The sequence below is a fragment of the Phyllobates terribilis genome, unplaced genomic scaffold (assembly GCF_046119375.1).
Source record: "Phyllobates terribilis strain yellow unplaced genomic scaffold, ASM4611937v1 Scaffold_2__4_contigs__length_985480577, whole genome shotgun sequence".
Classification (NCBI taxonomy): Eukaryota; Metazoa; Chordata; class Amphibia; order Anura; family Dendrobatidae; genus Phyllobates; species Phyllobates terribilis.
The window spans coordinates 20675852-20699890 of NW_027362762.1; the positions used below are offsets into that span (position 1 = coordinate 20675852).

General features: G+C 54.7%; 1 protein-coding gene across 2 annotated transcripts in view; it reads left to right on the forward strand.

Annotated features, from left to right (window-relative positions):
- Positions 1–24039, forward strand: part of INPPL1 (inositol polyphosphate phosphatase like 1) — a 61179-nt gene that overhangs the window by 31975 nt on the left and 5165 nt on the right. For both annotated transcript variants that reach the window (XM_073661170.1, XM_073661169.1), the window contains exons 3-21: positions 2653–2797; positions 9530–9632; positions 9825–9965; positions 10709–10799; positions 14960–15049; positions 15822–15920; positions 16139–16283; positions 17937–18043; positions 18251–18353; positions 18479–18675; positions 18749–18866; positions 18937–19033; positions 20276–20414; positions 20602–20701; positions 21936–22024; positions 22247–22328; positions 22406–22495; positions 23388–23501; positions 23788–23876. In XM_073661170.1, coding sequence (XP_073517271.1) covers positions 2653–2797; positions 9530–9632; positions 9825–9965; positions 10709–10799; positions 14960–15049; positions 15822–15920; positions 16139–16283; positions 17937–18043; positions 18251–18353; positions 18479–18675; positions 18749–18866; positions 18937–19033; positions 20276–20414; positions 20602–20701; positions 21936–22024; positions 22247–22328; positions 22406–22495; positions 23388–23501; positions 23788–23876 — 2139 coding nt within the window. The remainder of the gene's footprint in view (positions 1–2652; positions 2798–9529; positions 9633–9824; positions 9966–10708; positions 10800–14959; positions 15050–15821; positions 15921–16138; positions 16284–17936; positions 18044–18250; positions 18354–18478; positions 18676–18748; positions 18867–18936; positions 19034–20275; positions 20415–20601; positions 20702–21935; positions 22025–22246; positions 22329–22405; positions 22496–23387; positions 23502–23787; positions 23877–24039) is intronic.

A 24039-nucleotide genomic window follows, 5' to 3' on the forward strand; every position in this document is an offset into this window, starting at 1 on the left:
TTGCTGACCTCTGTATTATGTGGGAGGCATTGCTGACCTCTGTATTATGGGGGGGGGGGGGCATTGCTGACCTCTGTATTATGGGGGGGGGGCATTGCTGACCTCTGTATTATGGGGGGGGGCATTGCTGACCTCTGTATTATGGGGGGGCATTGCTGACCTCTGTATTATTGGGGGATATTGCTGACCTCTGTATTATGGGGGGGCATTGCTGACCTCTGTATTATGGGGGGGCATTGCTGACCTCTGTATTATGGGGGGGCATTGCTGACCTCTGTATTATGGGGGGACATTGCTGACCTCTGTATTATGGGGGGACATTGCTGACCTCTGTATTATGGGGGGACATTGCTGACCTCTGTATTATGGGGGGGCATTGCTGACCTCTGTATTATGGGGGGGCATTGCTGACCTCTGTATTATGGGGGGGCATTGCTGACCTCTGTATTATGGGGGGGCATTGCTGGCCTCTGTATTATCGGGAGGACGTCGCTGGCCTCTGAATTATGGAGGGGACGTCGCTGGCCTCTATTATCGGGAGGACGTCGCTGACCTCTGTATTATGGGGGGGCATTGCTGACCTCTGTATTATGGAGGGGACGTCGCTGGCCTCTGTATTATCGGGAGGACGTCGCTGGCCTCTGAATTATGGAGGGGACGTCGCTGACCTCTGTATTATGGGGGGGCATTGTTGACCTCTGTATTATGGGGGAGGCATTGTTGACCTCTGTATTATGGGGGGGGGCATTGCTGACCTCTATTATGGGGGGGCATTGCTGACCTCTGTATTATGGGGGGGCATTGCTGACCTCTGTATTATGGGGGGGCATTGCTGACCTCTGTATTATGGGGGGGCATTGCTGACCTCTGTATTATGGGGGGACATTGCTGGCCTCTGTATTATCGGGAGGACGTCGCTGGCCTCTGAATTATGGAGGGGACGTCGCTGGCCTCTATTATCGGGAGGACGTCGCTGACCTCTGTATTATGGGGGGGCATTGCTGACCTCTGTATTATGGAGGGGACGTCGCTGGCCTCTGTATTATCGGGAGGACGTCGCTGGCCTCTGAATTATGGAGGGGACGTCGCTGACCTCTGTATTATGGGGGAGCATTGTTGACCTCTGTATTATGGGGGAGGCATTGTTGACCTCTGTATTATGGGGGGGGGCATTGCTGACCTCTATTATGGGGGGGCATTGCTGACCTCTGTATTATGGGGGGGCATTGCTGACCTCTGTATTATGGGGGGGCATTGCTGACCTCTGTATTATGGGGGGGACATTGCTGACCTCTGTATTATGGGGGGGACATTGCTGACCTCTATTATGGGGGGGACATTGCTGACCTCTGTATTATGGGGGGGACATTGTTGACCTCTGTATTATGGGGGGACATTGCTGACCTCTGTATTATGGAGGGGCATTGCTGACCTCTGTATTAATGGGGGGGGCATTGCTGACCTCTGTATTATGGGGGGGACGTCGCTGACCTCTATTATCGGGGGGACGTCGCTGACCTCTGTATTATCGGTGGGACGTCGCTGACCTCTGTATTATCGGGGGGACGTCGCTGACCTCTGTATTATCGGGGGGACGTCGCTGACCTCTGTATTATCGGGGGGACGTCGCTGACCTCTGTATTATGGTGGGGGACGTCGCTGACCTCTGTATTATGGGGGGGCATTGCTGACCTCTTATCGGGGGGACGTCGCTGGCCTCTGAATTATGGTGGGGGACGTCGCTGACCTCTGTATTATGGGGGGGCATTGTTGACCTCTGTATTATGGGGGGGCATTGCTGACCTCTGTATTATGGGGGGGCATTGCTGACCTCTGTATTATGGGGGGGCATTGCTGACCTCTGTATTATGGGGGGGCATTGCTGACCTGTATTATCGGGGGGACGTCGCTGGCCTCTGTATTGTGGGGGGGGCGTCGCTGACCTCTGTATTATGGTGGGGGACGTCGCTGACCTCTATTATGGGGGGGACGTCGCTGACCTCTATTATCGGGGGGACGTCGCTGACCTCTATTATCGGGGGGACGTCGCTGACCTCTATTATCGGGGGGACGTCGCTGACCTCTATTATCGGGGGGACGTCGCTGACCTCTGTATTATCGGGGGGACGTCGCTGACCTCTATTATGGGGGGGACGTCGCTGACCTCTGTATTATGGGGGGGACTTCGCTTAACTCTGTATTATGGGGGGGACGTCGCTGGCCTCTATTATTGGGGGGGATGTCGCTGGCCTCTATTATTGGGGGGGACGTCGCTGGCCTCTATTATGGGGGGGGACTTCGCTGGACTCTATTATGGGGGAGGACGTCGCTGACCTCTGTATTATGGGGGGGACGTCACTGGCCTCTATTATTGGGGGGGACGTCGCTGGCCTCTATTATGGGGGGGGGGCTTCGCTGGACTCTATTATGGGGGGGGACTTCGCTGACATCTGTATTATCGGGACGTCGCTGGCCTCTGTATTATGGGGGGAACATCGCTGACCTTTGTATTACGGGAGAGGACATCGCTGATCTCTGTATTATGGGGTGCTCTATGGGATGGGGTAGTTGTTGTATACTGGGGGTCTCGCTCCTCTGTGTATCACTCTTTGGCGGTCTCTCTGCTTTACTCTTTTGTCTCTCTCTCTACAGACATCTCTGGGGGTCCAGGTGCGACGCTTCAAGACCCTGGGGGACCTGATCGCACTTTACCTGCAGCCCAATCAGGGGATGGTGTGCACGCTGCTGTACCCCGTGGAGCGAGAGAAGGACGTCATAGAGGACAGAGACTATTCCGGTCAGGGAGCTCCTGTGTTTGGGAATGCTGGAACTTGTGGTTCTAATTTAGCTGACTTTTACTATCTCTCTAAAGGGGTTGTCCACTACTTTTACATTGATGCCCTATCCATAGGATAGGGCATCAATGTATGATCGTCCGGGGTCCCACACATGGCACCCCCACTGATCAGCTGTTATCGGTGCCGGCGGCAGCTGCCGGAAGTGCTCACCTGCGGGGCTCTGCCATCAAGTGGTAGTGGCCGCCGCAGTGTACTGCACATCCGCCTCCTATTCAATCGAACTACCACTTGATGGCGGAGCCCCGCAGGTGAGCACTTCCGGCAGCTGCCACCGGCACTGATAACAGCTGATCAGCGGGGGTGCCACGTGCGGGACCCCGGACGATCATACATTGATTCCCTACCCTATTGATAAGGCATCAATGTAAAAGTAGTGGACAACTTCTTTAATGCCTGGGATTTTTCTCCTGTGTTGATAGCATCTTATACAGGGAGGAGAGCGTCCATGGCAGACTCTGCAGGGAGGGGATCGTACAGGTGGTGTATAGGGAGGAGAGCGTCCATGGCAGGCTCTGCAGGGAGGGGATCGTACAGGTGGTGTATAGGGAGGAGAGCGTCCATGGCAGACTCTGCAGGGAGGGGATCATACAGCAGGTGTATAGGGAGGAGAGCGTCCATGGCAGGCTCTGCAGGGAGGGGATCGTACAGGTGGTGTATAGGGAGGAGAGCGTCCATGGCAGACTCTGCAGGGAGGGGATCATACAGGTGGTCTATAGGGAGGAGAGCGTCCATGGCAGACTCTGCAGGGAGGGGATCACACAGCAGGTGTATAGGGAGGAGAGCGTCCATGGCAGACTCTGCAGGGAGGGGATCATACAGCAGGTGTATAGGGAGGAGAGCGTCCATGGCAGACTCTGCAGGGAGGGCATCATACAGCAGGTGTATAGGGAGGAGAGCGTCCATGGCAGGCTCTGCAGGGAGGGGATCATACAGGTGGTGTATAGGGAGGAGAGCGTCCATGGCAGGCTCTGCAGGGAGGGGATCATACAGCAGGTGTATAGGGAGGAGAGCGTCCATGGCAGGCTCTGCAGGGAGGGGATCATACAGGTGGTGTATAGGGAGGAGAGCGTCCATGGCAGACTCTGCAGGGAGGAGATCATACAGGTGGTCTATAGGGAGGAGAGCGTCCATGGCAGTCTCTGCAGGGAGGGGATCATACAGCAGGTGTATAGGGAGGAGAGCATCCATAGCAGGCTCTGCAGGGAGGGGATCATACAGCAGGTGTATAGGGAGGAGAGCGTCCATGGCAGACTCTGCAGGGAGGGGATCATACAGCAGGTGTATAGGGAGGAGAGCGTCCATGGCAGGCTCTGCAGGGAGGAGATCATACAGCAGGTGTATAGGGAGGAGAGCGTCCATGGCAGGCTCTGCAGGGAGGAGATCATACAGGTGGTGTATAGGGAGGAGAGCGTCCATGGCAGGCTCTGCAGGGAGGGGATCATACAGGTGGTGTATAGGGAGGAGAGCATTGATGGCAGGCTCTGCAGGGACGGGATCATACAGGTGGTGTATAGGGAGGAGAGCGTCCATGGCAGACTCTGCAGGGAGGGGATCATACAGCAGGTGTATAGGGAGAAGAGTGTCCATGGCAGGCTCTGCAGGGAGGGGAACATACAGGTGGTGTATAGGGAGGAGAGCGTCCATGGCAGACTCTGCAGGGAGGGGATCATACAGCAGGTGTATAGGGAGGAGAGTGTCCATGGCAGACTCTGTAGGGAGGGGATCACACAGCAGGTGTATAGGGAGGAGAGCGTCCATGGCAGACTCTGCAGGGAGGGGATCATACAAGTGGTCTATAGGGAGGAGAGCGTCCATGGCAGGCTCTGCAGGGAGGGGATCATACAGGTGGTGTATAGGGAGGAGAGCGTCCATGGCAGACTCTGCAGGGAGGAGATCATACAGGTGGTCTATAGGGAGGAGAGCGTCCATGGCAGTCTCTGCAGGGAGGGGATCATACAGCAGGTGTATAGGGAGGAGAGCGTCCATAGCAGGCTCTGCAGGGAGGGGATCATACAGCAGGTGTATAGGGAGGAGAGCGTCCATGGCAGACTCTGCAGGGAGGGGATCATACAGCAGGTGTATAGGGAGGAGAGCGTCCATGGCAGGCTCTGCAGGGAGGAGATCATACAGCAGGTGTATAGGGAGGAGAGCGTCCATGGCAGGCTCTGCAGGGAGGGGATCATACAGGTGGTGTATAGGGAGGAGAGCGTCCATGGCAGGCTCTGCAGGGAGGGGATCATACAGGTGGTGTATAGGGACGAGAGCGTCCATGGCAGACTCTGCAGGGAGGGGATCATACAGCAGGTGTATAGGGACGAGAGCGTCCATGGCAGTCTCTGCAGGGAGGGGATCATACAGCAGGTGTATAGGGAGGAGAGCATCCATAGCAGGCTCTGCAGGGAGGGGATCATACAGCAGGTGTATAGGGAGGAGAGCGTCCATGGCAGACTCTGCAGGGAGGGGATCATACAGCAGGTGTATAGGGAGGAGAGCGTCCATGGCAGGCTCTGCAGGGAGGGGATCATACAGCAGGTGTATAGGGAGGAGAGCGTCCATGGCAGGCTCTGCAGGGAGGAGATCATACAGCAGGTGTATAGGGAGGAGAGCGTCCATGGCAGGCTCTGCAGGGAGGGGATCATACAGGTGGTGTATAGGGAGGGGAGGGGATCATACAGGTGGTCTATAGGGAGGAGAGCGTCCATGGCAGGCTATGCAGGGAGGGGATCATACAGGTGGTGTATAGGGAGGAGAGCGTCGATGGCAGGCTCTGCAGGGAGGGGATCATACAGGTGGTGTATAGGGAGGGGAGGGGATCATACAGGTGGTCTATAGGGAGGAGAGCGTCCATGGCAGGCTATGCAGGGAGGGGATCATACAGGTGGTGTATAGGGAGGAGAGCGTCCATGGCAGACTCTGCAGGGAGGGGATCATACAGGTGGTGTATAGGGAGGAGAGCGTCCATGGCAGGCTCTGCAGGGAGGAGATCATACAGCAGGTGTATAGGGAGGAGAGCGTCCATGGCAGGCTCTGCAGGGAGGGGATCATACAGGTGGTGTATAGGGAGGAGAGCGTCCATGGCAGGCTCTGCAGGAAGGGGATCATACAGGTGGTGTATAGGGACGAGAGCGTCCATGGCAGACTCTGCAGGGAGGGGATCATACAGCAGGTGTATAGGGACGAGAGCGTCCATGGCAGTCTCTGCAGGGAGGGGATCATACAGCAGGTGTATAGGGAGGAGAGCGTCCATAGCAGGCTCTGCAGGGAGGGGATCATACAGCAGGTGTATAGGGAGGAGAGCGTCCATGGCAGACTCTGCAGGGAGGGGATCATACAGCAGGTGTATAGGGAGGAGAGCGTCCATGGCAGGCTCTGCAGGGAGGAGATCATACAGCAGGTGTATAGGGAGGAGAGCGTCCATGGCAGGCTCTGCAGGGAGGGGATCATACAGGTGGTGTATAGGGAGGAGAGCGTCCATGGCAGGCTCTGCAGGGAGGGGATCATACAGGTGGTGTATAGGGACGAGAGCGTCCATGGCAGACTCTGCAGGGAGGGGATCATACAGCAGGTGTATAGGGAGGAGAGCGTCCATGGCAGGCTCTGCAGGGAGGAGATCATACAGCAGGTGTATAGGGAGGAGAGCGTCCATGGCAGGCTCTGCAGGGAGGGGATCATACAGGTGGTGTATAGGGAGGAGAGCGTCCATGGCAGACTCTGCAGGGAGGGGATCATACAGCAGGTGTATAGGGAGGAGAGCGTCCATGGCAGCCTCTACAGGGAGGAGATCATACAGCAGGTGTATAGGGAGGAGAGCGTCCATGGCAGGCTCTGCAGGGAGGGGATCATACAGGTGGTGTATAGGGAGGGGAGGGGATCATACAGGTGGTCTATAGGGAGGAGAGCGTCCATGGCAGGCTATGCAGGGAGGGGATCATACAGGTGGTGTATAGGGAGGAGAGCGTCGATGGCAGGCTCTGCAGGGAGGGGATCATACAGGTGGTGTATAGGGAGGGGAGGGGATCATACAGGTGGTCTATAGGGAGGAGAGCGTCCATGGCAGGCTATGCAGGGAGGGGATCATACAGGTGGTGTATAGGGAGGAGAGCGTCGATGGCAGGCTCTGCAGGGAGGGGATCATACAGGTGGTGTATAGGGAGGAGAGCGTCCATGGCAGACTCTGCAGGGAGGGGATCATACAGCAGGTGTATAGGGAGGAGAGCGTCCATGGCAGGCTCTGCAGGGAGGGGATCATACAGGTGGTGTATAGGGAGGAGAGCGTCCATGGCAGACTCTGCAGTGAGGGGATCATACAGCAGGTGTATAGGGAGGAGAGCGTCCATGGCAGGCTCTGCAGGGAGGGGATCATACAGGTGGTGTATAGGGAGGAGAGCGTCCATGGCAGACTCTGCAGGGAGGGGATCATACAGCAGGTGTATAGGGAGGAGAGCGTCCATGGCAGACTCTGCAGGGAGGGGATCATACAGGTGGTGTATAGGGAGGAGAGCGTCCGTGGCAGACTCTGCAGGGAGGGGATCATACTGCAGGTGTATAGGGAGGAGAGCGTCCATGGCAGGCTCTGCAGGGAGGGGATCATACAGGTGGCGTATAGGGAGGAGAGCGTCCATGGCAGGCTCTGCAGGGAGGGGATCATACAGGTGGTGTATAGGGAGGAGAGCGTCCATGGCAGGCTCTGCAGGGAGGGGATCATACAGGTGGTGTATAGGGAGGAGAGCGTCCATGGCACGCTCTGCAGGGAGGGCATCATACAGCAGGTGTATAGGGAGGAGAGCGTCCATGGCAGACTCTGCAGGGAGGGGATCATACAGGTGGTGTATAGGGAGGAGAGCGACCATGGCAGGCTCTGCAGGGAGGGGATCGTACAGGTGGTGTATAGGGAGGAGAGCGTCCATGGCAGGCTCTGCAGGGAGGGGATCATACAGGTGGTGTATAGGGAGGAGAGTGTCCATGGCAGGCTCTGCAGGGAGGGGATCATACAGCAGGTGTATAGGGAGGAGAGCGTCCATGGCAGGCTCTACAGGGAGGGGATCATACAGGTGGTGTATTGGTAGGAGAGCGTCCATGGCAGGCTCTGCAGGGAGGGGATCATACAGGTGGTGTATAGGGAGGAGAGCGTCCATGGCAGGCTCTGCAGGGAGGGGATCATACTGCAGGTGTATAGGGAGGAGAGCGTCCATGGCAGCCTCTGCAGGGAGGGGATCATACAGGTGGTGTATAGGGAGGAGAGCGTCCATGGCAGGCTCTGCAGGGAGGGGATCATACAGGTGGTGTATAGGGAGGAGAGCGTCCATGGCAGGCTCTGCAGGGAGGGGATCGTACAGGTGGTGTATAGGGAGGATAGCGTCCATGGCAGACTCTGCAGGGAGGAGATCATACAGCAGGTGTATAGGGAGGAGAGCGTCCATGGCAGACTCTGCAGGGAGGGGATCATACAGGTGGTGTATAGGGAGGAGAGCGTCCATGGCAGACTCTGCAGGGAGGAGATCATACAGCAGGTGTATAGGGAGGAGAGTGTCCATGGCAGGCTCTGCAGGGAGTGGATCATACAGGTGGTGTATAGGGAGGAGAGCGTCCATGGCAGACTCTGCAGGGAAGAGATCACACAGCAGGTGTATAGGGACGAGAGCGTCCATGGCAGGCTCTGCAGGGAGGGGATCATACAACAGGTGTATAGGGAGGAGAGCGTCCATGGCAGGCTCTGCAGGGAGGGGATCATACAGCAGGTGTATAGGGAGGAGAGCGTCCATGGCAGACTCTGCAGGGAGGGGATCATACAGCAGGTGTATAGGGACGAGAGTGTCCATGGCAGACTCTGCAGGGAGGGGATCATACAGCAGGTGTATAGGGAGGAGAGCGTCCATGGCAGACTCTGCAGGGAGGGGATCATACAGCAGGTGTATAGGGAGGAGAGCGTCCATGGCAGACTCTGCAGGGAGGGGATCATACAGCAGGTGTATAGGGAGGAGAGCGTCCATGGCAGACTCTGCAGGGAGGGGATCATACAGCAGGTGTATAGGGAGGAGAGCGTCCATGGCAGACTCTGCAGGGAGGGGATCATACAGCAGGTGTATAGGGAGGAGAGCGTCCATGGCAGACTCTGCAGGGAGGGGATCATACAGCAGGTGTATAGGGAGGAGAGCGTCCATGGCAGACTCTGCAGGGAGGGGATCATACAGCAGGTGTATAGGGAGGAGAGCGTCCATGGCAGACTCTGCAGGGAGGGGATCATACAGCAGGTGTATAGGGAGGAGAGCGTCCATGGCAGACTCTGCAGGGAGGGGATCATACAGCAGGTGTATAGGGAGGAGAGCGTCCATGGCAGACTCTGCAGGGAGGGGATCATACAGGTGGTGTATAGCGAGGAGAGCGTCCATGGCAGGCTCTGCAGGGAGGAGATCACACAGCAGGTGTATAGGGACGAGAGTGTCCATGGCAGTCTCTGCAGGGAGGGGATCATACAGCAGGTGTATAGGGAGGAGAGCGTCCATGGCAGACTCTGCAGGGAGGGGATCACACAGGCGGTGTGTCAGTGTACAGGGAGGAGAGCACCTGGATTACTTTGCTCTGGGTCTGCAGTCTGATATCCAGGATATCAATGCGGCCAATTAAAGGAATTTTCCTGTAACTGATTTGTCTGTTTTCATCATGTGTTTAAGATGGGGAGGATGAGAAGCCTCCGCTGCCGCCACGGTCGGCCTCTGCTAGTTTTTCTGGAGGGTCTTTGGTGCCGAGCTGTGGAGACATCAGTCCGTCCGAGAGGTAAGAAAGCCAGGAAGAAGGTGGCTGATGATCGCTGCTGGTCTCTGATGATCGCTGCTGGTCTCTGATGATCGCTGCTGGTCTCTGATGATCGCTGCTGCTGTCAGTGTGTCTTCATATCTGGATTTGGTGTATCTGCTTCTGGGAAAGCTGGGTGACAACCAATATGGCCGCTCTTCTGATCCTTTACAGCTCCAGTAACGGGCTCAGCACCGTGTCTCACGATTACCTGAAGGGCAGCTACGCCCTGGACTTGGAAGCCGTTAAATCTGGAGGCACCAGTCTGCCGCACCTCAACAAGACGCTGGTCCACTCCTGCAAGCGGCTGCACGGGTAAGACATGGCCGAGGGTCTGTGCCGTGGCCGAGGGTCTGTGCCGTGGCCGAGGGTCTGTGCCGTGGCCGAGGGTCTGTGCCTTAGTCGAGGGTCTGTGCCCCAGCGCTGTGCCGAGGGTCTGTGCCATGGCATAGACTCTGTGACCGGGCGCCGTGCCAAGGATCTGTGCTGTGGCCAAGGGTCTGTGCTGAGGGTCCATTGTGGCTCACAGAGTAGACAATGTACAGGCCAGACCAGGCTACAGGGCGATACAGACCACCGAGGAGGTTTCATCCCGCTCCGGACCCTCATAGCTTGTGCTTATTATTCACTTTACAATACGGCTTCTGGCGTCTGCAAATAACTATAATAAGCGCTAATGCTGCTGTCAGTGAATGGAAAAACTCTCACAGCTGAGGATTTGTTACTGTTGTTTACAGTCTGAACCCTGATATTCTGGTGATGTAACTTGAGCTTCCATTCAGTCGGGGGGTCTTGACTCACTGACAGCAGTCGGGGGTCCTGACAAGGAGCAGATTGTTTTTTCTTTTCAGTACATGATGCTGGAGCATTGCTGGTAAGACGGTCCCCATTCTTGTCTATGGAGCGTCACTGCCCCCTGCAGGCCTGCTATTGTGTCACTGCCTAACCCCTCCAATCTTTTACCTGGCATCCCAGATTTTCTGTGCACCCTGCCCTGATTATCTTCTTCTGTTTTAGCCATAATCTGATTCATCACTTCTATTTTTTTTGGCTTTCAGGGAAGTTGATAAAGTTTTATCCGGGCTGGAAATTCTGTCCAAGATTTTCGACCAACAGAGCTCACCGATGGTGGCCAAGATTGTGCAGCAGGTGGGAAGGTGGAGGCGCGGCCGTGGTGCGCGGACATACACATACGTAAAGACATACATACAGTACAGACCAAAGTTTGGACACACCTTCTCATTAAAAGATTTTTCTGTATTACTATGAAAATTGTACATCTTGAAGGAGTTCCCAGAGATGCTTAGCACTTGTTGGCCCTTTTGCCTTCACTCTGCGGTCCAGCTCACCCCAAACCATCTCGATTGGGTTCAGGTCTGGTGACTGTGGAGGCCAGGTCATCTGGCGTAGCACCCCATCACTCTTGCTCTTGGTCAAATAGCCCTTACACAGCCTGGAGGTGTTTGGGGTCATTGTCCTGTTGAAAAATAAATGATGGTCCAACTAAACGCAAACCGGATGGAATAGCATGCCGCTGCAAGATGCTGTGGTAGCCATGCTGGTTCAGTATGCCTTCAATTTTGAATAAATCCCCAACAGTGTCACCAGCAAAGCCCCCCCACACCATCACACCTCCTCCTCCATGCTTCACGGTGGGAACCAGGCATGTAGAGTCCATCCGTTCACCTTTTCTGCGTCGCACAAAGACACGGTGGTTGGAACCAAAGATCTCAACTGTGTGTATATATATATATATGAGTGTGCAAAGCAGTCATCAAAGCAAAAGGTGGCTACTTTGAAGAACCTAGAATATAAGACATATTTTCAGTTGTTTCACACTTTTTTGTTAAGTATATAATTCCACATGTGTTAATTCATAGTTTTGATGCCTTCAGTGTGAATGTACAATTTTCACAGTCATGAAAATACAGAAAAATCTTTAAATGAGAAGGTGTGTCCAAACTTTTGGTCTGTACTGTATCTATCTATATATATATATATATATCAGTTGTGCTCAAAAGTTTACATACCCCGGCAGAATTTTTCCTTTCTTGGCCTTATTTCAGAGAATATGAATGATAAAAAAAACCTTTTTCTCCCCTCATGGTTATTGGTTGGGTGAAGCCATTTATTGTCAAACTACTGTGTCTTCTCTTTTTAAATCTTAATGACAACCAAAAACATCCGAATGACCCTGATCAGAAGTTCACATACCCTGGTGATTTTGGCCTGATAACATGCACAGAATTTGACACAAATGGGGTTGAATGGCTACTAAAGGTAACATCCTCACCTGTGACCTGTTTGCTTGTAATCAGTGTGTGTGCATAAAAGCTGAGTGAGTTTCTGGGATCCAGACAGACTCTTGCATCTTTCATCCAGCCACTGACGTTTCTGGATTGTGAGTCATGGGCAAAGCAAAAGAATTGTCAACAGATCTACGGGGAAAGGTAGTAGAACTGTATAACACAGGAAAGGGACACAAAAAAGTATCCAAGGAATTGATAATGCCAGTCAGCAGCGTTCAAACTGTGATTAACAAATGGAAAATCAGGGGCTCTGGAAAAACCAAACCACGGTCAGGTAGACCAACAAAAATTTTGGCCACAACTGCCAGGAAAATTGTTCGGGATGCAAAGAAAAACTCACAAATAACATCAGCTGAAATTCAGGACTCTCTGAAAACTAGCGGTGTGGCTGTTTCAAGATTCATAGAATCATAGAATCATAGAATGGTAGAGTTGGAGGGGACCTCCTGGGTCATCTGGTCCAACCCCCGGCTCAAAGCAGGATTCACTAGATCATCTCAGACAGATGTCTGTCCAGCCTCTGTTTGAAGACGTCCATTGAAGGGGAACTCACCACCTCTCGTGGCCGCCTGTTTCACTCATTAATCACCCTAACTGTCAAAAAGTTTTTTCTAAAATCTAATCTGTGTCTCCTCCCATTCAGTTTCATCCCATTGCTTCTAGTCTTTCCTTGTGCAAATGAGAATAATGATGATCCTTCTACAATGTGACAGCCCTTGACATATTTGTAGACAGCTATTAAGTCTCCTCTCAGTCTTCTTTTTTGCAAGCTAAACATTCCCAAATCCTGCAACCGTTCCTCATAGGACATGGTTTGCAGACCAGTCACCATTCTGGTCGCTCTTCTCTGAACTTGCTCCAGTTTGTCTATGTCTTTTTTAAAATGTGGTGCCCAAAACTGTACACAGTATTCCAGATGAGGTCTGACCAAAGAGGAGTAAAGACCGATAATGACTTCACGTGATCTAGACTGTATGTTTCTGTTAATACATCCCAGAATTGTATTTGCCTTTTTTGCTGCTGCATCACACTGTTGACTCATGTTCAGTCTATGATCTATTAGTATACCTAAGTCTTTTTCACATGTACTGTTGCTTAGCTCTATTCCTCCCATTCTGTATATGCTGTTTTCATTTTTATTGCCCAGATGTAGTACTTTGCATTTTTCCCTGTTAAAAACCATTCTGTTGGTTGCTGCCCACTGCTCCAGTTTATTTAGGTCTTTTTGAATCCTCTCTCTCTCTTCTCTAGTATTAGCTATCCCTCCTAGCTTTGTGTCATCAGCAAATTTAATCAGTTTACCCTCAATTCCTTCATCTAAATCATTGATGAAGATGTTGAACAATACAGGTCCCAGGACGGAGCCCTGTGGTACCCCACTTGAGACATTCATCCAGCTGGATGTGAAGCCATTTACGACCATTCTTTGAGTCCGATCACTAAGCCAGTTATGAATCCACCTAACAGTTGCCTGGTCCATTGCATACTTGGTCATTTTTTCAATAAGGATGGTGTGAGATACTTTGTCAAATGCTTTGCTGAAGTCAAGATATACTATATCTACAGCATTTCCCTGATCCACCCAGTCAGTGATTCTGTCATAGAAGGAAATTAAGTTAGTCTGACATGACTTGTTAGTTACAAACCCATGCTGACTCTGGTTAATCACTTCATTCTTATCCAGGTACTTACATACATGATGTTTAATAATTTGTTCAAAGATCTTTCCTGGTATAGAAGTCAGACTCACCGGCCTATAGTTCCCTGGGTCCACCATTCACAATAAGGAGGCACTTGAAGAAAAATGGGCTGCATGGTCGAGTCGCCAGAAGAAAGTCATTACTGCGCAAATGCTACAAAGTATCTCGCCTACAATACGCCAAACAGCACAGAGACAAGCCTCAAAACTTCTGGAACAAGGTAATTTGGAGTGATGAGACCAAAATTGAACTTTTTGGCCACAACCATAAATGTTACATTTGGAGAGAGGTCAACAAGGCCTATGATGAAAGGAACACCATTCCTACAGTAAAGCATGGAGGTGGATCGCTGATGTTTTGGGGATGTGTGAGCTACAAAGGCACAGGAAACTTGGTAAAAGTTGAAGGAAAGATGAATGCAGCATGTCATCCGCAAATACTAGAGGCAAAATGTGCACTCATCCTCCCGGAAGCTGCGCATTTGACGTACTTGGACGTTCCAACATGACAACGATTCAAAACACAAAGCCAAGTCGACCTGTCATTGGCTACAGCAGAACAAAGTGAAGGTTGTGGAGTGGCCATCTCAGTCTCCTGACCTCAATATCATTGAGCCACTCTGGGGAAATCTCGAGCGCAGTTCATGCTAGATAGCCCAGGAATTTACAGGAACTGGAGGCTTTTTACCAAGATGAATGGGCAGCTTTACCATCTGAGAAAATAAAGACCCTCATCCACAACTACCACAAAAGACTTCAAGCTGTCATTGATGTTAGAGGGGGCAATACACGGTATTAAGAGCTGGGGTATGTGAACTTCTGATCAGGGTCATTTGGATGTTTTTGGTTGTCATTAAGATCTAAAAAGAGAAGACACAGGAGTTTGACAATAAATGACTTCACCCAACCAATAACCATGAGGGGAGGAAAAGGTTTTCTGAAACCAAGAAAGGAAAAATTCTTCCGGGGTATGTAAACTTTTGAGCACAACTGTGTATGTGTGGATATATATTTATATTATGATATAATTTTATACACATTGAATGTGATAGGGCTGTGTGTGAGGACAGTGGCTGGGGTGGAGGAGAGACCGTGGTGCACAGCCATACATATATATACACACGTTGAATGTGATGGGGCTGGATGTGATGACGGAGCCTGTTGTGGGGGGCTCGGGACCACCACACCCTTGGCTCTAGTGGTGCCGTGTTATTCTGCGTGTGCGGGAGGAGCAGTGTCTTAAAAGCTTATTTTATCCCTGGGGTCTTCAGGATTTTCTCTTTCTTCTCTCTCGTTATCAGGCTGCAAACCAGAGCAGCGAGCAGGAGCTGGAGAGCCTGGTCCTCAAGCTGTCCGTCCTCAAGGACTTCCTGTCCAGCATCGAGAAGAAGGTGGGGGTCACACTGGAGGAGGGAGGGGGGCACAGGAAAGGAAGAAGGGGAGCGGGTAATGGAGGAGGGGGATGGGGTCATAGAGGAGAGGGAGAGGGATCACAGTGTAAGAGGAGTCATGGTGGAGAAAATGAGGGTCAAGACGGGGGAGTGTGTGGGGGTCACGCGGGAGTGGGAGAGGGGGTTGAGTAGGGAGAGTGAGTCATGGAGGAGCGGGTGGGGATCATGGAAGAGGAGGGAGAGGGGGTCATGGAGGAGAGAGAGGGGGTCATGGTGGAGGAAGGATGAGTCATGGAGGAGGGAGTGGGGGTTGAGTAGGGAGAGGGGGTCATGGAGGACGGGGTGGGAGTAATGGAGGAGGAGGAGGGGATCAGGGAGGGGAGAGGGTAATGGAGCAGGGGGAAGGGATCATGGAGGAGAGAGAGGGATCACGGTGGAGGAGGAAGGAGGAGTCATGGTGGAGGCAGAGGGGGTCACGACATGGGGAGGGAGTGGTGGCTGAGTAGGGAGAGGGGGTCATGGAGGGGGGAGAGGGGGTCATGGAGAGGGGGTCAGGGGAAGGGGGTGTGGATCATAGGAGAGGGGGTCATGAAGGAGTGAGAGGGGAACACACACAGGGAGGAATGGCATCTCCAAATCTAACAGTATTCCTATCCAGAGGGACCCTCATCCGCTGGGAGTAGTCCAGTTCATGAAGGAATGATGGGGGTTGTTGGCTCTGTCTCTTATTGTCTCACTGATTGTCGGCCTTTGTTCTGTATTTTCTCTTCAGGCGCTGAAAGCATTGCAGGACATGAGCAGTTCAGCGCAGTCGGCCCCCGTGCCGCAGTCTTCCAGAAAGGCCAAGATCATCCCTGTGCAATCCTTTGAGGTGAGGCAGACCCCGCAGTGCCCTCCTCCTGCCTACAGGTGGCGATATATAGCACACATCAGCCCCCTCCTGTATTGCACCTGGGGCCCCGCATGGACCCGGTCCCCGCAGTTTTCATCTCGGCCACGCTTGTGTCATTTAGGTTATAACTCTCAGGGTCTCGTGGATTTGGTGGAGCTGTCAGATCCCAAACTTGAAGTCACTGTTATTTCCTGCAGGTGAAACTCGACATGCTGGACCTCACCAAGATCGTGAAATCGCAGAAGTACACGCTGACCGTGGACGTGGACGGAGGGAAGCTGGTGGTCATGAAGAAGGTGAAGGAGGCTCAGGAGGACTGGAACACCTTCGCCCACGACAAAAGTGAGTAGTGTCAGAGAACTGAGACCGGTCTGGAGTCGGGATGAGCGTTGCGATTTGCGCTGCCGCAGACTGGTGTCTGGTCCTTCATGGCCGCTGGTCTTCACCTCTGCACCTCAGCCGTCATCCTGGTGGCCTCTTACTAGGACCACCACATCATACAGTAACCTCCATGGCTGCCGGTCTTTACTTCGGCACCTTGGCCGTCATCCTGGTGGCCTCTTACTAGGACCACCACATCATATAGTAACCTCCATGGCTGCCGGTCTTTACTTCGGCACCTTGGCCGTCATCCTGGTGGCCTCTTACTAGGACCACCACATCATACAGTAACCTCCATGGCTGCCGGTCTTTACTTCGGCACCTTGGCCGTCATCCTGGTGGCCTCTTACTAGGACCACCACATCATATAGTAACCTCCATGGCCGCCGGTCTTTACTTCGGCACCTTGGCCGTCATCCTGGTGACCTCTTTCTGGGACCACCACATCATACGGTAACCTCCATGGCTGCCGGTCTTTACTTCGGCACCTTGGCCATCATCCTGGTGACCTCTTTCTGGGACCACCACATCATATAGTAACCTCCATGGCCGCCGGTCTTTACTTCGGCACCTTGGCCGGCATCCTGGTGACCTCTTTCTGGGACCACCACATCATACGGTAACCTCCATGGCTGCCGGTCTTTACTTCAGCACCTCGGCCGTCATCCTGGTGACCTCTTTCTGGGACCACCACATCATACGGTAACCTCCATGGCTGCCGGTCTTTACTTCGGCACCTTGGCCATCATCCTGGTGACCTCTTTCTGGGACCACCACATCATATAGTAACCTCCATGGCCGCCGGTCTTTACTTCGGCACCTTGGCCGGCATCCTGGTGGCCTCTTACTACGACCACCACACCATATAGTAACCTCCATGGCTGCCTGTCTTTACTTCGGCACCTTGGCCGTCATCCTGGTGGCCTCTTACTAGGACCACCACATCATATAGTAACCTCCATGGCCGCCGGTCTTTACTTCGGCACCTCGGCTGACATCCTGGTGGCCTCTTACTAGGACCACCACATCATATAGTAACCTCCATGGCCGCCGGTCTTTACTTCGGCACCTTGGCCGGCATCCTGGTGGCCTCTTACTACGACCACCACATCATATAGTAACCTCCATGGCTGCCGGTCTTTACTTCGGCACCTTGGCCGTCAGCCTGGTGACCTCTTTCTGGGACCACCACATCATATAGTAACCTCCATGGCCGCCGGTCTTTACTTCGGCACCTCGGCCGGCATCCTAGTGGCCTCTTACTACGACCATCACGTCATATAGTAACCTCCATGGCCGCCGGTCTTTACTTCGGCACCTCGGCCGGCATCCTAGTGGCCTCTTACTACGACCATCACATCATATAGTAACCTCCATGGCCGCCGGTCTTTACTTCTGCACCTCGGCCGGCATCCTGGTGGCCTCTTACTAGGACCACCACATCATACAGTAACCTCCATGGCCGCCGGTCTTTACTTCGGCACCTTGGCCGGCATCCTGGTGGCCTCTTACTACGACCATCACATCATATAGTAACTTCTAGACCGGCATGATGTGACTGTGTTCGCTCGGGGGTCTGCCATACTAAAGCCCCTTTTACCTCCGTCCTTGTAGTCCGGCAGCTGATCAAGTCCCAGCGGGTCCCGTCCAAGCTTGGAATCGTGTTTGAGAAGGAGAAGGATAAGACCCAACGGAAAGACTTCATATTCGTCAGCGCCAGGGTAAGACGTCCACATGTCCGAAGCTTTGTATCACATGACCTGGATGCAAATATGACTTAAAGGGATTGTCCATCTAGTATGTCCGGAGTCTGAATAAGTAAAGTTCCCTTCTGCCTAATGGGGGTTGTAGTTTGGAGCAATATTACAGTATGTAGAGAACGTAATGGACGCCGCGTCTGATACCACGATGTCCTCGCTTTTCTTTAGAAACGAGAAGCCTTCTGCCAATTGCTTCAGTTAATGAAGAACAAGCACTCCAACCAAGACGAGCCGGACATGATCTCCGTCTTCATAGGGACCTGGAACATGGGTGAGAACAATGTAGCAAATCTGCTAGTTTTCACATTGGCCACTAGATGTCAGCAGAGCAGGAGGTAAGGCAGATCTCGTATTACTGCTTGCTGTAAAAACTTTGTGATATCATCTTCTACAAAGGAAGTGTCCCGCCCCAGAAGAACATCACCTCCTGGATGGGCTCCAAGGGATTGGGGAAGACGCTGGATGAGATGGCGGTCACCATACCCCACGACATCTACGTGTTCGGAACGCAGGAGAATTCTGTAGGCGATAAGGAGTGGGTGGATTTCCTGAGGGTGATGCTGAAAGAGTGCACCGAGCTGGACTATCGGCCGGTACGTGCCGGGACAGGACCCCCCCATCGCCGTGAGGTAACCGCCATTATAACTCTGCCGCCGTGTCCCGCAGGTCGCCATGCAGTCCTTGTGGAACATCAAGATCGTCGTCCTGGTTCGCGTGGAGCACGAGAACCGGATCACTCACGTGAGCACGTCCAGCGTCAAGACTGGCATAGCCAACACCTTAGGTGAGGACGGCGATCGGGGGGGGGGTGGGAAACAAGATGGCAGCTGTAACACGGCCTCTTCTCCACACAGGGAATAAAGGCGCAGTGGGCATCTCCTTCATGTTCAATGGGACCTCATTTGGCTTTGTGAATTGTCACCTGACCTCAGGGAATGAGAAAACCGCCAGGTAAGTTCTCCAGGCGCTAAAAGTCTCGTGAGGAGAGGTGGGGGAGGCCGTCTCCTGCTGGGGGGGGTAGGGAGCGGTGCCTTCTCCTGCCAGGGGGAGGCGGTGTCCTTTTCCTGCCGGTGGGGAGGCAGGGGCACAATCTTCTCCCGGGGGCAGGCAAGGGCGGTTACCTTCTCCTGCCGGGGAGGCGGCGACCTTCTCCTGCCAGGGGAGACGGGGGCAGCGACCTTCTCCTGCCAGGGGAGGCAAGGGCGGTTACCTTCTCCTGCCAGGGGAGGCTGGGGCAGCGACCTTCTCCTGCCAGGGGGGGCGGGGGCGGCAACCTTCTCCTGCCAGGGGGGGCGGGGGCGGCGACCTTTCCTGCCAGGCGGGGCTGGGGCGGCGACCTTCTCCTGCCAGGGGGGGCGGGGCGGCGACCTTCTCCTGCCAGGGGGGGCGGGGGCGGCGACCTTTCCTGCCAGGCGGGGCTGGGGCGGCGACCTTCTCCTGCCAGGGGGGGCGGGGCGGCGACCTTCTCCTGCCAGGGGGGGTGGGGGCGGCGACCTTCTCCTGCCAGGGGGGGTGGGGGCGGCGACCTTCTCCTGCCAGGGGGGGTGGGGGCGGCGACCTTCTCCTGCCAGGGGGGGTGGGGGCGGCGACCTTCTCCTGCCAGGGGGGGTGGGGGCGGCGACCTTCTCCTGCCAGGGGTGGCGAGGCGGCGACCTTCTCCTGCCAGGGGGGGCGGGGCGGCGACCTTCTCCTGCCAGGGGGGGCGGGGCGGCGACCTTCTCCTGCCAGGGGGGGCGGGGCGGCGACCTTCTCCTGCCAGGAGGGGCGGGGGCGGTGACCTTCTCCTGCCAGGGGGGGCGGGGGCGGCGACCTTCTCCTGCCAGGGCGGGCGGGGTGGTGACCTTCTCCTGCCAGGGCGGGCGGGGCGGTGACCTTCTCCTGCCAGGGGGGGGCGGCGACCTTCACCTGCCATGGGGGCGGGGCGGCGACCTTCTCCTGCCAGGGGGGGTGGGGGCGGCGACCATCTCCTGCCAGGGGGGGTGGGGGCGGCAACCTTCTCCTGCCAGGGGGGTGGGGGCGGCGACCTTCTCCTGCCAGGGGTGGCGGGGCGGCGACCTTCTCCTGCCAGGGGGGGCGGGGGCGGCGACCTTCTCCTGCCAGGGGGGGCGGGGCGGCGACCTTCTCCTGCCAGGGGGGCGGGGGCGGCGATCCTCTCCTGCCTGGGTCTCTCACATGTTGCCTGGTGTCTCTCAGACGTAATCAGAATTACCTGGACATCCTGCGGCTCCTCTCTCTGGGCGATAAGCAGCTGAACTCCTTTGACATCTCTCTCCGCTTCACTCATCTCTTCTGGTTCGGAGACCTGAACTACCGTCTGGACATGGACGTACAGGTGAGGCCGGACCCCGACATGCAGCAGCAGGTGTCGTACATCTACATTGTGGGATGTGTCCTGACCCCACGGGGGTCCGCACCTCTATGTGTCATACGCAGGGGGCCCGTGCTGACTGAGGGTCCCTGTGTGATATGTATTATGGGGGCGCTGCATCATTTTCCTTCTTGTTTATGTCTTATTACAGGAAATCCTGAATTTTATCAGCCGGAAGGAGTTTGAGCCGCTGCTGAAAGTCGATCAACTCAACCTGGAGAAGGAGAAGAACAAGATCTTCCTGCGATTCAGTGAGACCCAATCCCAAGTGTAACCCCCCTCATCACACGGAGCCCCCTCACTGACCTTATATATATCATCACGCTATCCTGCCATCAGCACATCACACTGTCCCCCTCCCTATCGGCCCATCACACTGTCCCCCTCCCCATCGGCCTATCTCTCTATCCCCTACATCAGCATGTCATGTTCCCTCCCTCTCCATCAGCCCATCGACATGTCACGTTCCCTCCCCATCGGCCCATCACACTATTCCCCCCCCCCCCATCGGCCTATCTCTCTATCCCCGCCATCGGCATGTCACGTTCCCTCCTCCCCATCGGCCCATCACACTATCCTCCCTCCCCATCACACTATCCTCCCTCCCCATCACACTATCCCCCCCCCCCCATCGGCCCATCACACTATCCCTCCCCCCTCCATCAGCCTCTCTCTCTATCCCCTCTATCAGTCAGTCACATTCCCTACTCCCCATCGGGCCATCACATTATCCCCCCTTATTGGTCGATCTCTCTATCCCCTCCATCTGCATGTCACGTTCCCTCCTCCCCATCGGCCCATCACACTATCCCCTCATCGGCATGTCACGCTCCCTCCTCCCCATCGGCCCATCACACTATCTTCCCTCCCCATCGGCCCATCACACTATCCCCCCATCAGCATGTCACATTCCCTCCCCCCATTGGCCCATCACACTATTCTCCCCCTCATCTGCCCATCACACTATTCTCCCCCCCCATCGGCCTATCTCTCTATCCCCTCCATCGGCATGTCACATTCTCTCCCTCCCCATCGGCATGTCACATTCTCTCCCTCCCCATCGGTCCGTCACATACTATCCCACCCCCATTGGCCCGTCACACTATCCCACCCCCATTGGCCCGTCACACTATCCTCCCTCCCCATTGGCCCGTCACACTATCCTCCCTCCCCATTGGCCCGTCACACTATCCTCCCTCCCCATTGGCCCGTCACACTATCCTCCCTCCCCATTGGCCCGTCACACTATCCTCCCTCCCCATTGGCCCGTCACACTATCCTCCCTCCCCATTGGCCCGTCACACTATCCTCCCTCCCCATTGGCCCGTCACACTATCCTCCCTCCCCATTGGCCCGTCACACTATCTTCCCTCTCCATCAACCCGTCGCACTATCCTCCCTCCCCATCGGCCCGTCACACTATCCTCCCGGCCCATCGGGCCCCATCATCCTGTCTTCAGCATCTCTGGTTTCTGTCTGTTGCAGGTGAGGAGGAGATCACGTTCCCCCCCACATATCGCTATGAGAGGGGCTCTAGGGACACTTACGTGTGGCACAAGCACAAACCCACTGGGGTGAGTAGTTAACCCCCGCCTCTCCAGCTCTTCCCCTTTCTCTGCTCGCAGTCCACATTTGGTGTATGATGCATCAGTCTCGGCCTCCATGTTTGTTCCCCTCCCGAGTCTTGTATCTACTGATGTATACAGCGAGGTGTGCGGTGCCTCGTACCTCGCCTGCTGTAATATCAGGATGGTATAACCCGGGGATTCAGCAGCTTGTTCTGGGTTGTGTTTCAGGTCAGGACTAATGTTCCTTCCTGGTGTGACCGGATCCTGTGGAAATCCCACCCAGAAACTCACATGATATGTAACTCGTATGGTGAGCGTGGATTAGGACGTGTGGGTGGGGCATGGTGGGCGTTAACCTGTGATGTCATCTGTGGTGGTTCTCTGCAGGGTGCACTGATGACATCATGACCAGCGATCATTCCCCGGTCTACGCATCCTTCGAGGTCGGCGTGACATCACAATTTGTCTCTAAGAAAGGTGGGAAGTTTATAAATAAAGTTTTTCATAAAGAGACAATATAATTGGAGCTGCAGGACATGGGAATGCGGTGTGACATCCTGCTCGCGCAATCTGCCCCACCCCCGAGTACTAGAGGAGACAGGAGCTGCCATGTAAATGTGCTCCACCCCCGGGTACTAGGGGAGACCAGAGCTGCCATGTAAATGTGCTCCACCCCCGGGTACTAGGGGAGACCAGAGCTGCCATGTAAATGTGCTCTACCCCCGGGTACTAGGGGAGTCAGGAGCTGCCATGTAAATGTGCTCCACCCCCGGGTACTAGAGGAGACAGGAGCTGGCATGTAAATGTGCTCCACCCCCGGGTACTAGAGGAGACAGGAGCTGCCATGTAAATGTGCTCCACCCCCGGGTACTAGGGGAGACCAGAGCTGCCATGTAAATGTGCTCCACCCCCGGGTACTAGGGGAGACCAGAGCTGCCATGTAAATGTGCTCTACCCCCGGGTACTAGAGGAGACAGGAGCTGCCATGTAAATTTGCTCCACCCCCGGGTGCTAGGGGAGACCAGAGCTGCCATGTAAATGTGCTCCACCCCCGGGTGCTAGGGGAGACCAGAGCTGCCATGTAAATGTGCTCCACCCCTGGGTACTAGGGGAGACAGGAGCTGCCATGTAAATGTGCTCCACCCCCGGGTACTAGGGGAGACCAGAGCTGCCGTGTAAATGTGCTCCACCCCTGGGTACTAGAGGAGACAGGAGCTGCCATGTAAATGTGCTCCACCCCTGGGTACTAGGGGAGACAGGAGCTGTCATGTAAATGTGCTCCACCCCCAGGTGTTAGAGGAGACAGGAGCTGCTGCGCTCTGCTTAGTCTGCCCTGGTCCTATGAGCTGACAATTGGTCTCATATCTAGGTCTCTTGAAGCCATCGGATCAGGCCTACATAGAGTTTGAGAGCGTTGAGGCCATAGTGAAGACGGCGAGCAGAACCAAGTTCTTCATCGAGTTTTATTCCGGATGTTTGGAAGGTGAGTGGATACTGGGAATGACGTCCGCAGCTCCCGTGTGAATGTGCTCCACCATCGGGTACTAGGGGAGACCGGAGCAGCCGTGTGAATGTGCTTCACCCCTGGGTACTAAGACCGGAGCTGCCGTGTAAATGTGCTCCATCCCCGGGTAGTAGGGGAGACCAAAACTGCCTGTGAATGTGCTCCACCCCCGGGTTTTGTGGGAGACCAAAGCTGCCGTGTGAATGTGCTCCACCCCCGGGTTTTGGGGGAGTCCTCTTTATTGAATTTTCTTGTTTTCCTACAGAGTATAAGAAGAGCAGTGAGAATGACAGTCAGAGCATCGATAACATCAACTTTCTGAAAGTCCAGTGGTCATCGAGGCAACTGCCAACTGTGAGTGACCCACATGTCTGCAGAGCATCGCACTGTCCCCTCTACCTACTGATAGACACATAATGCTATCCTGCAGATTATTATACACCTCTGCCCCCTCGGCCCTGCTCTGCCCCCCCCGGCCCTGCTCTGCCCCCCCCCCGGCCCTGCTCTGCCCCCCCCC